The 16,277-nt window shown below is 39.5% G+C and overlaps 1 protein-coding gene across 5 annotated transcripts in view; it reads left to right on the top strand.

Moving 5' to 3' along the window:
* The window catches only part of TJP1 (tight junction protein 1), a gene marked incomplete at its 5' end in the record, with an annotated part of 256,975 nt that overhangs the window by 199,872 nt on the left and 40,826 nt on the right, over positions 1–16,277 (top strand). For all 5 annotated transcript variants that reach the window (XM_082647761.1, XM_082647760.1, XM_082647764.1 and 2 more), the window contains 4 exons: positions 2,003–2,279; positions 6,565–6,668; positions 7,250–7,418; positions 7,721–7,868. In XM_082647761.1, coding sequence (XP_082503887.1) covers positions 2,003–2,279; positions 6,565–6,668; positions 7,250–7,418; positions 7,721–7,868 — 698 coding nt within the window. The remainder of the gene's footprint in view (positions 1–2,002; positions 2,280–6,564; positions 6,669–7,249; positions 7,419–7,720; positions 7,869–16,277) is intronic.

Here is a 16,277-nt window from a genome sequence, read left to right as displayed (position 1 = left end):
TTTTCAACATTTATTGAGACGATCATAAAATTTTTCTTCCTCAGTTTGTTAATGTGGTATATATCACATCGATTTGTGGATATTGAACCATCCTTACATCCATGGGGTAAATCCCACTTGATCATGGTGTATGATCCTTTAAATGTATTGTTGAATTCAGTTTGCTAATATTTTGTTGAGTAATTTTGCATCTATGTTTATCATTGATATTGGCCTGTAATTTTCTTTTCTCTTCTCTTTGTCTGGTTTTGCTCTCAGGGTGATGCTGGCCTCATAGAATGAGTTCAGAAGCACTCCTTCCTCTGCAATGTTTTGGAAGAGTTTCAGAAGGATACATGTTAACTCTTCTGTAAATGTTTGGTAGAATTCACTTGTGAAGCCATATGGTCTTGGACTTCTGTTTGTTGGGAGTTTTTAAATTATTGATTCAGTTTCATTACTGATAATTGGTCTGTTCATATTTTCTATTTCTTCCTGGTTCAGTCTTGGGAGGTTGTACATTTCTAGGAATTTGTCCATTTCTTCTAGGTTGTCCATTTTATTTGCGTATAATTGTTCACAGTAATCTCTTGTGATCTTTTGTATTTCGGTGCTGTCAGTTGTAACTTCTGCTTTTTCATTTCTGATATTATTGATTTGGGCCCACTCTCTCTAGTGCTGGCCCACTGGTGGGTAGAGCTGGGTGGCTGGTTGTGCGGCCAGGGGTCCTAGTGTAGGCTTGCTGGTGAGCAGGCTGGTTTCAGACATCACTGGCTGCAGGGTTCGGGGTGTTCCAAAGCTTTGTAAGCCTACTGGTGAGTGGGGCTGGATCCCAGAGTGGCTGGCTGATGGGTCAAGGTGTTTCAGAGCTAGTATCGGCCTACTGGTGGACAGGGTCAGGGTCCTATGTGTCCCAGGGCTAGTGCCCAGCGTAGGCAGGCTGGTCATGGAGTCTCTGGCTGCAGGGCCCTGGGGGTCCAGGGGCTGGTGCCAGCCTACTGGTGTGGGCTGGGTCCTGACTCAGCAGGTACAGGGCTGTGGTATCCCGGGGCTAGAGAAAATCATTTAAATATCGAAGCATGACAACTCATCAAACTTGGGAGGAAGACAGTTGAAACCAGGAGGGAATTGATGGACTAGGAGAATAGGAGGGCATGGAGGAGTCAGACATAAGATGGACATGGAGAAGTTTCAGTAGATCAGGGTGTCAGAAGTAGAAGACAAGGAGTGTTACTCAAGAAGATCTTGCAGATCTCTGATGAGATCAAATGTATACTGGTGTGAGAAGACAGAGTGCAGTCCAGGGATTAAGAGGCCACTCAGTCAGAAGGCAACGCAAATAGATCTTGATCTTACAGAAAGTAAAGGAAATAAGTGGACAGGGAAAATTGAACCAGTATCAGAGTCAATTGAGTAAAGAAAGCCAGAAGAAGGAATTTATGCATAGACCATAAATTACAAATTTTGGAGAGAGAGAAACAAAGTTTGTATTGGTGGAGTATCATGGAGTTATTAGCTCCAACACAACACTAAGTTCAGTGTTAGTGTGGAAGTACAATAAATTTCTCTCTTAGAGTTCCAGTAGGACAGTTGTGGGCCTTGATACTCATGGATTCTGAAATTTTTAAGGAATCAAGTTGGGCCTGCAAGTTTGCTCTGGTTTGGTAACAACTACAGTATATTTGATTGTATTAGAGTACAGTGCTCCCTCCTTTATTCAAACCACCAGTAATTATTAGTTTTCCTGTAAGCTTGTAATTATTACACATAGAAGATCTTCTGAATTAATTAAGAACTTTATTAGGCCCTCTATTCCAAATTTGCTTCTTAACCAGATCTGTTTACCAGGAGAGCAGAAAAGATAACCAATATAAAAAAGTATTCCTTATTAATTTGTTATATTTGTGTATTATATCTCTTATTTATAATGAGTATGAGACCAGAAAAATGTGATCTTCCTCTCTTAAGAACTGAAAGTACATATATGAAAATCAGCTCATATTCTAATCCTTCTTATTTGTAGACCATTCGAAGGAAAAAGAAAGTTCAGATACCAGTAAGTCGTCCTGATCCTGAACCAGTATCTGAGAATGAAGAAGATAGTTATGATGAGGAAGTACACGACCCGAGAAGTGGCCGTGGGGGCATGGTTAACAGGAGGAGTGAGAAGAGCTGGGCCAGGGATAGAAGTGCAAGTCGAGAGAGGAGTCTGTCTCCGCGATCTGATAGGCGATCTGTGGCTTCCAGTCAACCTGCCAGACCCACCAAAGTCACACTGGTGAAATCCCGGAAAAACGAAGGTATTTTCTACCAACTCGTTTATCATTTTCACATGAAAATTTTAAGACTAATTTTAATGAGAAGTAAGTTTGCCATCACTTTATATCTTTGCTTTGTTGTCTTCTGTTATCTTCGTTTTTGTGTCCTGTTGCTTTAAATCAAATCCTGTGATGTCAGGCTTCAGGGGTCATCTGTTTCCTCTTCTTGAATCATTTTGTTGTAGCAGATAGTACTTCACATAAATTGTCCAGTAGTTGGATTTTGGATTACTTCTTGTGAGTAGAATAGGCTAATACAAGAAATGTCACGCCATCACCAAGTTGCAATTCAGTGTTTTACTTAGCTGTCAGGATCAGTAGTACCTACATCTGGGTAGAAATCATTGGATTCGGAGGGAGGGCAGGCTGCCTTTTCTAAATGGAGAGTCGGAGGGAGAGGACCCGCCACAGGATATTGCTCTAAAAGCAAAGGACTTGTTTGTCAAAAAATTTTGAAACTGAAGCCTAGCTGCCTCCCCTCAGGTAATCACATTTGGTACAAATGAGTCTGATTGTGGCTTCTTGCTGCCGTGGGCGTGTCTCTCCCATGCAGGAAAGCGTTGATGACTGATCATTTTGATAAAAAGGTGTAAGAGTATTTGAAGGCTGGCTCTGATCCGCTTTACTGAAACCTGACATGTCTCCTGGTTATTGCTCCCCTCTGCCCTCATCCATACCAACTTCTCAGTCAGACTGTCTGTGTTCAGAGCTGTTTCTCCTTGTTCATCACTCACTCTTCAGCCCTCTCTCTCTGGTATCTGCTCCTAGAACTGGTCATACTAAATCCGGTAGAAATTTCTAGTCTTTATCTTACTTGCCTTTTCAGTACCATTTCACATAGTTAACCACTCCCTGTTTTTTTTGAATTTTATTTATTTTTTATACAGCAGGTTCTTATTAGTTATCTGTTTTATACATATTAGTGTATATATGTCAATCCCAGTCTCCCCGTTCATCCCATCCCACCCCCACCCCCACCACCCCCAGTTTCCCCCCTTGGTGTCCATACGTTTGTTCTCTACATCTGTGTCTCTATTTCTGCCCTGCAAACCGGTTCATCTATACTATTTTTCTAGGTTTCACATATATATGTTAATATACCATATTTGTTTTTCTCTTTCTGACTTACTTCACTCTGTATGACAGTCTCTAGATCCATCCATGTCTCTACAAATGACTCAGTTTCATTTCTTTTTATGGCTAAGTAATATTCCATTGTATATATGTACCACATCTTTATCCATTCATCTGTTGATGGGCATTTAGGTTGTTTCCATGACCTGGCTATTGTAAATAGTGCTGCAGTGAACATTGGGGTGCATGTGTCTTTTTGAATTATGGTTTTCTCTGGGTATATGCCCAGTAGTGGGATTGCTGGGTCATACTGTAATTCTATTTTAGTTTTTTAAGGAACGTCCCTACTGTTCTCCATAGTGGCTGTATCAATTTACATTCCCACCAACAGTTCAAGAGGGTTCCCTTTTCTCCACACCCTCTCCAGCATTTGTTGCTTGTAGATTTTCTGATGATGCCCGTTCTAACTGGTGTGAGGTGATACCTCATTGTAGTTTTGATTTGCATTTCTCTAATAATTAACCACTCCCTGTTTTTTGAAATAATGTTTTCTCTTGGCTCCTGTAATGCTGTGGGTTTCAGGGGTTCCTCCCTCTTTCTTTTCTGTATCCTTGGCAATCTCTTTGTCCTCATTCTACCTTTCAGTGTTCTGTGGGTTTCTGTTCTAGAATCTCTTTTCTACTTCATATAACATCTTTAGGAAATCTCATGTCTCTCAGTGTCGTGGGCTGCTCATGATGGCACAGCTCCTTCCCTAGGTCCAGTGTGTGTACCCTGGTGCCCCAGCTGACTCATAGGCATGTACACTTAGGTGTTCGTCTGCATCCCTCAGATACAGCACATCTCCCTCGTGGAATGTTTCTTATGAAATATCCCATTGCATATATTCCTGTCTCTCAAGCCAGCCGGGGGCAGCATGGTATAGTTTTCCGTGACATCTTTTTTCCCCTGCTTTCCTATGCCCGGTTAACACCTTCTAACTTCCTAAACACCACACTTGACTGTCCTACTCCTCCTTTCTCCACCACCACCACCCTCATCCAAGCTACCAGCATCTTTTTTTTTCTTCCATCTTTATTGAGGTGTAATTGACATTGTATATTAATATGTAAAGTTGTTATGTATTTAAGGTGTGTACAGTGTGATGGTTTGAGGTATGTATACACTAGGAAACGATCACCACAATCAAGTTAATCAACACATCGTTACTTTTTCCTTTTTTGTGTTGTGGGGCACGGCGGGTGAGGAGCATCACACCACTGTCTATTAAGTGACTCACCCAGCCTCATGATGCAGTCTCTGGATCTCCCTGGTCCATTCTGTGGACTGCTCCACATGGTTACAGGGTCCTCTGGGCTGCTTCTCTGTCTGACTCTTGCCCTACACTTATGACTTCATCAAACCTGTCTTGTCTTTCCTTCATACCTTCTGGTGCACTTGTTTTTAACCATTCTGTCTTGACCAGTGTGCACACGCACGCACACACCCACACCCACGCGCATGCGCGCGCACACACACACACACACCACCACCCCCACCCAACCTCATTTCTCAGGTTTATATTCTTTTTTTTTTTTTAAACCCACATTTGTTTATTTATTTTTGCTGTGTTGGGTCTTCGTTTCTGTGCGAGGGCTTTCTCTAGTTGTGGCAAGCAGGGGCCACTCTTCATCGCGGTGCGCGGGCCTCTCATTATCACAGCCTCTCTTGTTGCGGAGCATAGGCTCCAGACGCGCAGGCTCAGTAGTTGTGGCTCACGTGCCTAGTTGCTCCGCGGCATGTGGGATCTTCCCAGACCAGGTCTCGAACCTGTGTCCCCTGCATTGGCAGGTGGATTCTCAACCACTGCGCCACCAGGGAAGTCCATTTCTCAGGTTTAGTGTTAGTATTTCTTAGGTAGAGTTTCAGCTTTAGCATTTGCTTCTCAGGGAGGCCTTCTCTGACCCCCACTAGGCACAGAATCATGTATTGCTCCATCCGAACTCTTCATCACACAGGTAATTGTGGTAATGTCTTTTTCCCTACTGACTAGGGAAGCTGCCAGAGTGCAGGGACTGTCTCAATTGCTGGTTTTTATCTCTAGTGCCTACCACCTAGTTAATATTTACTAAGGAAATACTTAGAATAAACGAATTCATTAATATACAAGGAATATTTTAGAGTCATCTCTGTATTTTGGTCATTTATAATTTTTAAGTCTTAAATAAGGACAGTCTTTTAATCAATACTTTCTTTCTGTGAGATAGTCACCATTTCTAAAGCACACATAGTTGACTGCCTAGATCCCCTAGAAGGTCATTTTCTTTTTTTTAACCCTGATTCTATTCCTGCTTGTGAACACTCTTTGTATATTTGCCTTAAGTTGAACTGTAACTGATGTAACTTTTAAAAGCTTGAGTAGCAGGTCTGCTAACTTATCCCATCTTAAAAACAGTTTTGTTTCCCTTCTGGTTTTTGTTTTGTTTTTCTTTCCCAGTAAGACTCAGTCCTACTCTTTATCCTAACGCAACCGGGGCAGTCCTGTTCTATTGACATTATACTGTTAGTTGTAGTCATTGTACAGCTTTGCAGGCCCCCTGGACAGTTTTCTGGACTCTCCTGGTAACTTCTTTAACTCTGACCACTCCCTCACCCACAGGTGCAATTAATGTTGCCACGCTCCTGGGCACTTTGGGCACTTTGTCGGTTGTTGGAAGGACTGGCATCTTTAACTCCTCCCCACATCTGCTTGGCTTGTTTGAAGCCCTCGTTTGAGTGGTGCACACTGATGCTCTGTGTATGTCTCTCAGAGAGGTGTTAAAGTCATCAACAAAATCGTAAAGGATTCCAGAGTTTTCCTTTTCAGAATTTTATTCTTTAAACCTTCTGAGAAGCTAGTGCATCAGCATGACACCATCAGAGAGAAATGGTTATCTCTTCGGATTTTTCTCTCTTTCAGTACAGTGAGAGCACGATGTGTCAATCTTTTGTTTGAACCACGCACTTTCCCTTTGCTTTCACACTGACAGTGAAAACTTTCTGATGATTAGAGGAAATGTCTTCTTTGCAGGGAGGCCAAGAATAATTTCTTATTACTGATTGTACTTAAAAACTCTATGCGGTGATTATTATCATACTTTTAAACTCTATTTAAGAGTCTTGGGATTTTACTCTTGGGATTTTACACTAAAGACATTTAAATATATTATTTCAGAATATGGTCTTCGATTGGCCAGCCATATATTTGTAAAGGAAATTTCACAAGATAGTTTGGCAGCAAGAGATGGCAATATTCAAGAAGGCGATGTTGTATTGAAGGTATAGTCATATTCTTACATTTTGATGAACTGCAGTAGAAAACAAGTTCTAGTGTGACCACATAGCTCCTGTTCATGCTTGAAGCGATTTTGCCAAAAAGAATTAAAAATCAGTATTTGGGGACTAGATAGTTTGCCACTGGCTATTATTACATGTCAACACTGACGCTTTTCTTTGGGCATAGAGTCATCCTAGAGAATTAATAGCGCCAAATGTGTATTTTTCACTAATAGGAGTTACTTTTATAGATAGATTTGTTTGTTGTTCCACATTAAGTGGTTTTGATAACTCCTCCGGATATTATTGATGTGTTTTGTTAGTTTGCCCATGAGTAATAGAAAGTGATGGGGAGGAGGTAGAAGATGCTAATTTGGGCTTTTCTGGCAGAGCAGCAGTGTAGTACAGATTTTATTATTTCAGTAAGGAGGAGTACTTTGATAGTTTAGGAAGAGTGTAAAGGGAATATTTTGGTTCTCAGAGCAAGCCCAGGAGTAGTCTAGATATTCCTGTTCATGTCAGACTAAGTTAACGTTTGTATTTTTGTCATTTACCTTCAACCTATAGTTTCTTTTCTGTTGCAGATAAATGGTACCGTGACGGAAAATATGTCATTGACAGATGCAAAGACATTGATAGAGAGGTCTAAAGGCAAGTTAAAGATGGTAGTTCAGAGAGATGAGCGGGCTACCCTGCTGAATGTCCCTGATCTTTCTGACAGTATCCACTCTGCTAATGCCTCTGAGAGAGATGGTGAGTGTGGCTCTGTTTGCTGAGACCCTTTAAGTGACCTGTTTCTTAAAGTGGGAAGATTTGACATTTTAGAATGAAATGATAATTTTCTATAAGCCAGACACCTTCAAAATATAAGAATTCAAAAAAAATTTTTTCTGTTGACAGCTCACCAATATCGAATAGTAGCTGATTAAGTTAATGCTTAAATCAACCATTTTATATGAAGTTATTTAGTAACTTATTTCCATTATTATTGGAGTACCTTATATTTTACTGTAGTCATTTCATGGGAAAATAAACAGCACTCCTTTGTTTAACAGACATTTCAGAAATTCAGTCACTGGCATCAGATCATTCTGGTCGATCACACGACCGGCCTCCCCGTCACAGCCGATCACGATCTCCTGACCAGCGGTCAGAGCCTTCTGACCATTCTAGACAGTCTCCACAGCAGCCCAGCAATGGCAGGTAATCATGCTCTGTTGTTTAAAATAAAACAGGTGTGTGTGCTTGGTACATGTTTCTGGTTTTGCTTAGAAATAAAATTAGAAGATAGGTTGTCTTTGGATTACTTAAATTAGGTTCGTGTTTCTTTATCAATTTAGGTATTTCTTATCTAGAATAACAGAGGTCAAACTATTTCATAAAAGGCCAAAGAGTAAGTATTTTAGGCATGTGAGCCAAGTCTTGTCACTACTCAGCTCTGTCTTTGTGGCACAAAACTAACTGTAGACAGTATGTAAATAAATGGGCATGGCTGTTTTCCAATAAAACTTTATTTTTAAAAAGTTGGCTCTCGGCTGCAATTTGCTGACCCACTGCATTAGAAGATGCTAGCAAGCTTTAGGACAAGTTAACTGTATACAGTAGAAGTCCTTTAGTGGAGAGATTAACCTGGACTTTATTTTCTGCTTTAAAGTACACTGTCTGGTATTTATGCCAAAGGGTCTGCTATGCTAGTAGTATATGACTTACCTGAGTTTATAGTCTCTGGGGTCACATATACATTTGAGAATATGAGGAAAATTATGACTCTTCTTTCCAGAAAAATGCACATGTACACATACGTGTAGCACTTTACATAAGAATTCTGGACATTCCCCAGGGCTCTGTAGGCCACCTAGGGGTGGACCTAGGGTTTAACAGCAATCCATATGGAGATCTTCTGTAGACACTTGAAATTTCAGGTCCAGAGCTGACCAGTTTAAGATTCAAGGTGGTGATTTGGGACTTACTGCATGAGGGTGTTAGCTGAAGCCATAGAAGTCACTAAAAGTGCCAAGAGAAACAATATAGATAGAACGCCCAGAGGTGGACCACAGGGAGTGTTCCCTGAGGAGGCAAGGGAGAAGTTCCTCCCTGGGAGAGAGCTGTCCTCAAGATTGTCAGAAATCATACAGATAACAGTTGTTATGCACCCCTGAGTTTAGATATTTGTGAGGCTGATTCTCTCTGAATTTCAGATTTTAGACATATAAATTGTATTAACCCTGATCTTTGTAATTAATGTTATAATTTTTTTAAGGAATATTATAGTATGTCACATGCAAAATGGACTTATAGTCGATTATTAGTTTTAACTGCTGCAGGTTAACATATTAATTCTAAAAATCTCCCTGACACAGTACAGACCTTATCTGGAAAAGGACAGCTGCTGCAACATGTACACAGTGACAGAGCTAACATCCCTGATGAGTCACGGGGAGTGGCTGTAATTGTAACACAGTTCTCTCACCTAGAAGCTAGGCTGGCATCAAGCAATTTGGACATGATTTTCCTTTAAAAAGAAAGAAAGAAATGCTCATCAAAACTTTGGCCATTTGTATTTATTGTAATCAAATTCTAAACCTTAGAAAGTTCTTTCTGATACTTACTTTTTTCCATTTAGATTTCCTAAACACTTGACATCTGTAACTTTAAAAGTTGAAGCGGATTTAAAAATTTTTTTAACTATCTTCATATTATATTGGGTTGTTTTACTCTCTTGGGAACCTCAAGTATTCTTTATGGGTAACACCTGAGATCTTTTAAAAATACAGAATCCTGGGCCTACTTCTCAGTTCATCTGAGGTGGAGGCAGGGAATACTTTTTTAAAGTTCCTGATAGCATTCTCTTCTATACATTACCAGATTTGGGAACTTCTGGTTAGAACATGTAGCATATACTAAGGAAAAGATAGTACTTTGAGTACAGAAGACAAAAAGTCTTCAGATTCTTTTCCAAATGTTTGTACTGAGAATATAATTCCTGAAAATTAAGTGGCCTGTCAAAAGACAGGACGTAAAGTAGTACCAGTTGCTTAAAGGTTTCATTTTCATTTCCCCCCTAAAGTTAATATTAAAATCCAGATAACTGTGGGAGTTTTAATATAGAGGGTGCCTTGCATTTTGAGAAACAACTTAGATATAGTAAGAGAGTAAAATCCTAGTATTAAAAAACACATGGGACATTTTCTTTTTGTTATTTAATTTTGTACAGATGTCTTTGTTTTACAAATGTTCTTTAAATGCTCTTGTTTAAAAAGTGAAACAAAAAAGACTGGTGAGAAAAGTTTCAGTTTAGTGTGTAAAACACTAGCCCCACCTTTTTCTCTTCCTAGATTTCTGAGTATTTTCGTATGTTTGTAAGACTGCAGTTATCTGTTGAGAATAGTAACTTTCATTTTGTCAGAGGCAATAGAATATAGTGATTTCTTTGGGCTTTGAAGCAAGTTTTCCTGGGTTTAAGTCCCACCCTGCCATTGGTTACTTGCGCAACCTTGAAACCTCTCTGCACTTTAGTTTTCTCATTTGCTGTAAAAAAAAGGCATCATACATTACAAAGTTGTGAAAGTTAAATTAGTTATTAGAACACCTGGCGCAAATATTGGCTGCTCTCATTAGTATGGTGATTAGTAGTAGTAGTAATAGTATCATCAGTTAGAGTTTCCAAAAGTGCTTTCACATCTGCTCATATTAAACCATTTCTAAGAAGATTTGCTCGTTTTGTAGGCAAGTCAGCTTAAGCTGAGTGGTTGTGATAAAGTCCAGGGTTATGTAGTTGACAAGAGATTAGAGCCAGGATTAAAGCTCTTGGCCTTTTGACTTAAGTGTTTGACCTTATGGGTGTAGAGAAAGAAAAAAGTGGCAGGTTACTTAAGGGAGCAGAAATCTATAAAGCATTCCATTGTGTTCCATTGTTGTCGTGACCTACTTATGTTCCTCTGTGTGATGTTCTTTTCTTGGAGAACAAATGTTATATGGTCTGAGTTCTGAGAAAAACACATGAGCGTGTTTCTTCATAATAATTGGATGAGCAGTGTACCCTTACTGTTGTCTTGAACATGGGCTGGCAAACTACAGCCTGTGGGCCAAATCCAGACTGCTGCCTGGTTTTGCAAATAAAGTTTTACTGGAACTCATCCTAATTAAGTTGTGGCAGAGACTGCATGGCCCACAGAGCCATTTACAGAAAAAGTCTGCCAGTCCTTCCCTGGTCTAGGATGTTAAAATAGTTTTGTTTTTAAATTGAAAAATAATATATGTATAGAGAATTATTACAGTGATTTTGTTATAGCTTGATGCTGTTGCTAAGTTTGTTTTGTATATTTTATTCGGTGTTTTTTCACTGCCCACTCTGGGCCGAGACTCCCTCTCTAGGAGGGAGCTGGGCATACTGAGAGTCCTTGGCTGGTGGCACTGCCTCATGGCGATTGTCAGGGGCTGTCAATGAGAAGACTCTTTCACTGATTTCACTGCAGTCCCTGCATGACTAGAGAGTATTGGATTTGCAGAGTGTGTTCTAAGCCTCTGTTTGGTTATATTGTACTCTCCCTAGTATTTACAGTTAATTTAACAGATCCATTTTATGCGTTTTCTCCCTAGAGGAGCAACATATGTTTACGTTTTTGGTTCTGTTCTATAAACTATTTTAATAAAAGTGACTCTCATGCTACTGATTAATCATAAGCCGTCGCATTGTTGAAAAAATTCTATTACAGTAAAAGCTCAGACCAGTTAGGATAAGGTTCAACTGTAGAAAATTTGCATTGTAAAGGTTTGTATTTTGTATTTCTTATACTCAGTCATTCCATAAACTGACAAGGTGCATCTGAGAATAAGCTGTTTAAGGTTTTTAGGGAATTGTATATTTTAACAAACAGGAAAAAGTCTGATTTATATTTAGCATATCTATTTCATAAAAATGATTGCTTCTGAAGTACTTGAAAGCAGTCTAGAGATTAAAACTGTAGAAGTTTAAAATACTTGTTTCATTGTTTGTTTCTCTTGAGAGAAATGTCTCCACTGAATTCTGAAGTTAGTGGTGTCAGTATTGATACTGCTTATGGTGTAACAAATATATGATGATTAAATTTGTTCTTATGAATGCGAATTTCTAGCCTAAATCCGAGCATTGAGCCAAGTTAAATAATCAAGTTAAATAATGGGATCAAAAATCCTTTAACTATACAGTCCACCTATATCATCAGGGTTGAATGCAGGTTCATGCCTTTGTTCTCTCAGAGTGCCAGGTGAGTCCTCATACACATGCATGTAGGGCATATGGTGTTTCTGCTTAAATACCTTAGAGAAGCCTTGGCTTTTAAATTAAAGATCTAGTTTTTTTATTTACACACCTTATATGTCACCTTCCATAGTTGTTTTCTTTGAGTTTAGAGAGCTGTAAATATTCTTTTGCCCTAGTATATATCGTTTCTGTTAGATATTGTGTAGTTCTGTTTGGAACATACATAGAACTTTGCCAGTAGGCTAAAAATTATTGTGGAAACATCCATATACATAAGCTGAACATTTCTTTTTACTGTTTCAAAATGTAGAGAAGTATAACCTTCTTCTGACTGGTGAATTTCAGGGTTTTTTCCCCTGATCCTTGGTGTTAGTCCTTTGTCTTAGGTAGAAAAGATTTTATTACCTCCAATTTGAAAGATGCTTGATTCAAAACAAGATTTATATGTGATACTGTTGGTAATTAATTTGGTGCAGGTACTATTACATTTTCTTTTTCAGACATGCTGTGGAGTCCTGCATCCTTTTTTCCCTCCCGCTTTCACCTCAGAGATGGTCAGGTAGAGAGATTCAGTTTATTAAATCTTAGTGAATTTAATCAACAATTGATGCCTCCTTTTCTATGCCTCCTGTGCCGTGCACAGTTGATGGTGAGTGATCAGCAGTCAGCACAGTGAGTGTTCTTCAGTGAAGGTTGAAAGATTTTTTCCTTCACCAGTAATTTTGACATTACCCCGCTCATTTTTCCTTTATGAAGTTTTGTTTTGTTTTTTTTCGGTACGTGGGCCTCTCACTGTTGTGGCCTCTCCCGTTGTGGAGTACAGGCTCCGGACGCGCAGGCTCAGCGGCCATGGCTCACGGGCCCAGCCGCTCCGCGGCATGTGGGATCCTCCTGGACTGGGGCACGAACCCGTGTCCCCTGCATCGGCAGGTGGACTCTCAACCACTGCACCACCAGGGAAACCCCTATGAAGTATTTTTTGATAATGCACATGTTGTCAGTGTATGATTATAAATTATGCCCTCAACAATCTAGGCAAGATCCCTTGTACCATAGAGCTTATATCCAAGTGAATAAAACTGATAAATGCGTTTGAAATATGAAACAGTAATTTGCATTAGCGGTAAAGAAAATCAGGGTGATGTGACAGTGCAGGAAGAGGGGGCAGTATTAGAGACATGCTTGGGCAGAAAGAAGGCTTCTCTACGGTCAACTTATCTTGATATGAGTGAGTGAGAAGGAGCCAGCCAAAGGAAGATCATTCCAGAATAAGACAGAGATGGAGATACATTCAGCTTGTTGGAAGAACAGCAAGGTGACTGGTGTGGCTGGACCACAAGGGCAACATAGCCAGGGATTTGGAGTTCTTAAACGTTTTTTTTTTTCCTGTTTTGGAAAATTGGTTAGGGAGAATGTGAAACTTCAAAGTTTATCACTTGAATTGTTACTAAATCTTTTTAAAATACGATTCTTTGTCTAACCTTTGAAAGTGAGTGGAATATTAAAGACCCATCCTGAACTTCTGTTATTCAGATAAGAGCCAACTGTTACTTTCAATCCTTGGGAATTTTCGGTTACAGGATTAAAACTCCAAACTGAGGTTTTGTTTTCATATGCTTTGTAAGGGGAAGGGCTGAGGGAGGACCATAGCTGATACATTTCTCTAGTTAATATAGACCAAGGTCTAGTAGTGTTGTGCTCAGTGATTGGTGATGGATTTTAACCCCTAAGAGGAGTTCATGGACCTAATGACAGCAAGGCAAGCTTAAATATTATACTTTATAGTCACTATTTTTAAAGTAAAAGTGTACATTTTATTTACTCCATCAGCTGAGAACTATTTTCTTGTACAATATAAAACATAAAATATTATAAAAACAGACTTCCACTCACGTGTAAAAGTAGTAAGTATATGAAAAATCTTATTTCTAGTTTAAATAACGTAGGACAATTCTTTATTGCCTTTGAGAGAATGTTAATAAAAAATGAAGAGTATGGTAACACTGGTCTCTTGTTATAAAATCAGCCAAACATACTGCACAATCAAGGCTTGGTTTACTCTAAATATTAATCTAAGTATGTAATAATCATACCACCAGTGAAGCCCTGATGATGCTGTTGTCCCTTAAGTGAAAGAAGGGTCCTTCTTAGTCTTTCCCCAGTTGTTCCTTACTAAAAATTGATCATTTTTTCAATTACACTTGTTGAACAACAGATCTGTTTTCTAATTCAGATGGACTAGGTTAGTCATTATCATCATAAAGGAACATGCAAGATGAGAATCTCTGTACAAGCTGATAGGCTTCATATAAATATGTAGCTAGGTTATTGCCAGAAAGCCATTTGTCAAAGTGAGCAACACAGACACTCATATTTTTTCAAAAACGTACACCACACATATATATATTTTTGAAAATAGATTACAATGTATAAAGAACAAATTTAAATTGTGAGAACTTTGCTTGCAAATGTAGCCAAGTAGATATAAGGTAATTATTCCCCCTGCTTTCTCAGCATACTCCCTGGGCAGCTCTTCACTTCTCTGCCCAAGTACCAGCCCAGAATCTCCACATCTCTCTGCCTTTTTCATCCCTATAATCGTCTGTGTGCCATGCTGTAATTTTTGAATTGCTGTCGAGGAGGAACCGCAGTATGTAAATATCTGTTTCCATATGAAATTTAGAAGATTAGCAATGGCTGCAATATTCTGAGAAGTCAGACTTGAGTGTGCCTTAGTTTTTCTTTCTCATATGTATTAGGAGCCCTCCATGCCGAACTGTCCCTGCCAGTGGAGAAGAACTTTGGAGTCTGGTTAAGTTACTTTCTAAGTTTCTATCTTTATTGATAATTGGGGCTGAGATAGTCCAGTGGCCTTGAAAGGGTACCTAGTTGCTGTGTTCATCCTAAGCTGTGTAGATCTTGCCTACCTTTATGCAATAAATGAGTTTCTGAAAAGAAATTATAAATTGGCTTATGTAGGATGAGTCATTTATTATATAAGAGGAAATTAGCTTTATAAAAGGATTTTTTATTACAGTGAACATTCAGCCTCAGTTTATTTCCTGTATTAAGATTAGTTTTAAATAAGATGTAACCAGTCAGATGGGGAGGTGTTTGAGAACTAGAAATCAGAAATAAAACTCCTTGAAGAATTGGCAGTCTGACATATTTCATCAGCGTCTAAAAGACAGAAAGCACAGTTTCTTGTGAACAGAGCGAATTTAATACAAAGAGATTAAATATAACGAGAGTGGAGTGACAAGGGATTCGCCAGTAATAAACAAAGAGAACTGAAAAATATAAGAATCAGATGTAAGGAGCAGGTCCTTCCCCTGGTGCTGAGATGGATTTGCCAAAGGAAGAAGCTTCCCCACCTGTCCTCACAACACCTGAGGCCCACTGCATGGCAGAGAATTCACTGTGGTGTCACTGGATGAACTTGCAGGAAATCTGCCCTCCAAGGGGCTTGGGAAAGCCAATCTTGAGGAGGTGTCTTGTCAGAGACCGCGCACTGTAAAACCAACCTAGGAAGTGTCTGGGGAAAGCTGCTGGCCACTGAGTGCTTCTGGCCCCTGTGTCCTGCAGGGGCTGCCGAGGGGACGGAGGAGAGCCCCTTCCTCCTGCAGTGTCTCTCCAGGTCCCTCTCCTGACCTCGCTGCCTGCCCTCTGCCTGCACTAAGTGGTCCCAAACAGCTGTGACTTTACACCTGAAGTTTTGCACTTAATCTGTTACCCTTTGCTGATCTGGTTGAATGTGTGTTAATCTGCTACTGTACTTACAGAGTTGACTGGATACAATTTAAGGCTCTGTTTACAATGAGCCCATTTATGTGACTGTAAAAACTCTCTTTCAGAGACTTTGTCTTAACAGCTGTTCCGCAGAGCTTTTAACCAGCCCAAAGTCTCTAGATTAATGGATCATTACCGTTAGATTAATATGTACAAGTGAAAAATCTGAAAAACAAAACCTATCTGCTTACCCTCCAGGGGAAAAACAAAAACACCCTTCAGAGGGTCTCAAGGTCCCCTAGAATGCCTGGAGTTTCTTTCTAGGCTACTAGAAGCCAGAGTGTGGTAGATAAACATGAGTCCAACTCAGGACAAAGATGGTTTTTGTATAAAGCTGGCTTGACTCATAATAGCAAAAGTTGTTTTTTACTAAAGCTTAAATATTACGTGGGAGCCATTAGGGTAGAACTATGTAAGGAAGGTTTGGGGAAAATATATTTTCCTTTTTTATGGCTTCACTTTCAATAACTGCCCCTGATTGTAGGCTGATTCTGTGTGTCTAAATTCTATTCTTTGTCTTATAATAGACTTAATGGTCATACATGCTCATAGTAGAACATTTTAAATGTTTGGAAAAGTTG

This window comes from Grampus griseus, assembly GCF_964374135.1.
Source record: "Grampus griseus genome assembly, chromosome: 2".
NCBI classification, from domain to species: domain Eukaryota; kingdom Metazoa; phylum Chordata; class Mammalia; order Artiodactyla; family Delphinidae; genus Grampus; species Grampus griseus.
The sequence above is the reverse complement of the archived record's forward strand: the minus strand, read 5'-3'. Positions and strand labels throughout refer to the sequence as shown.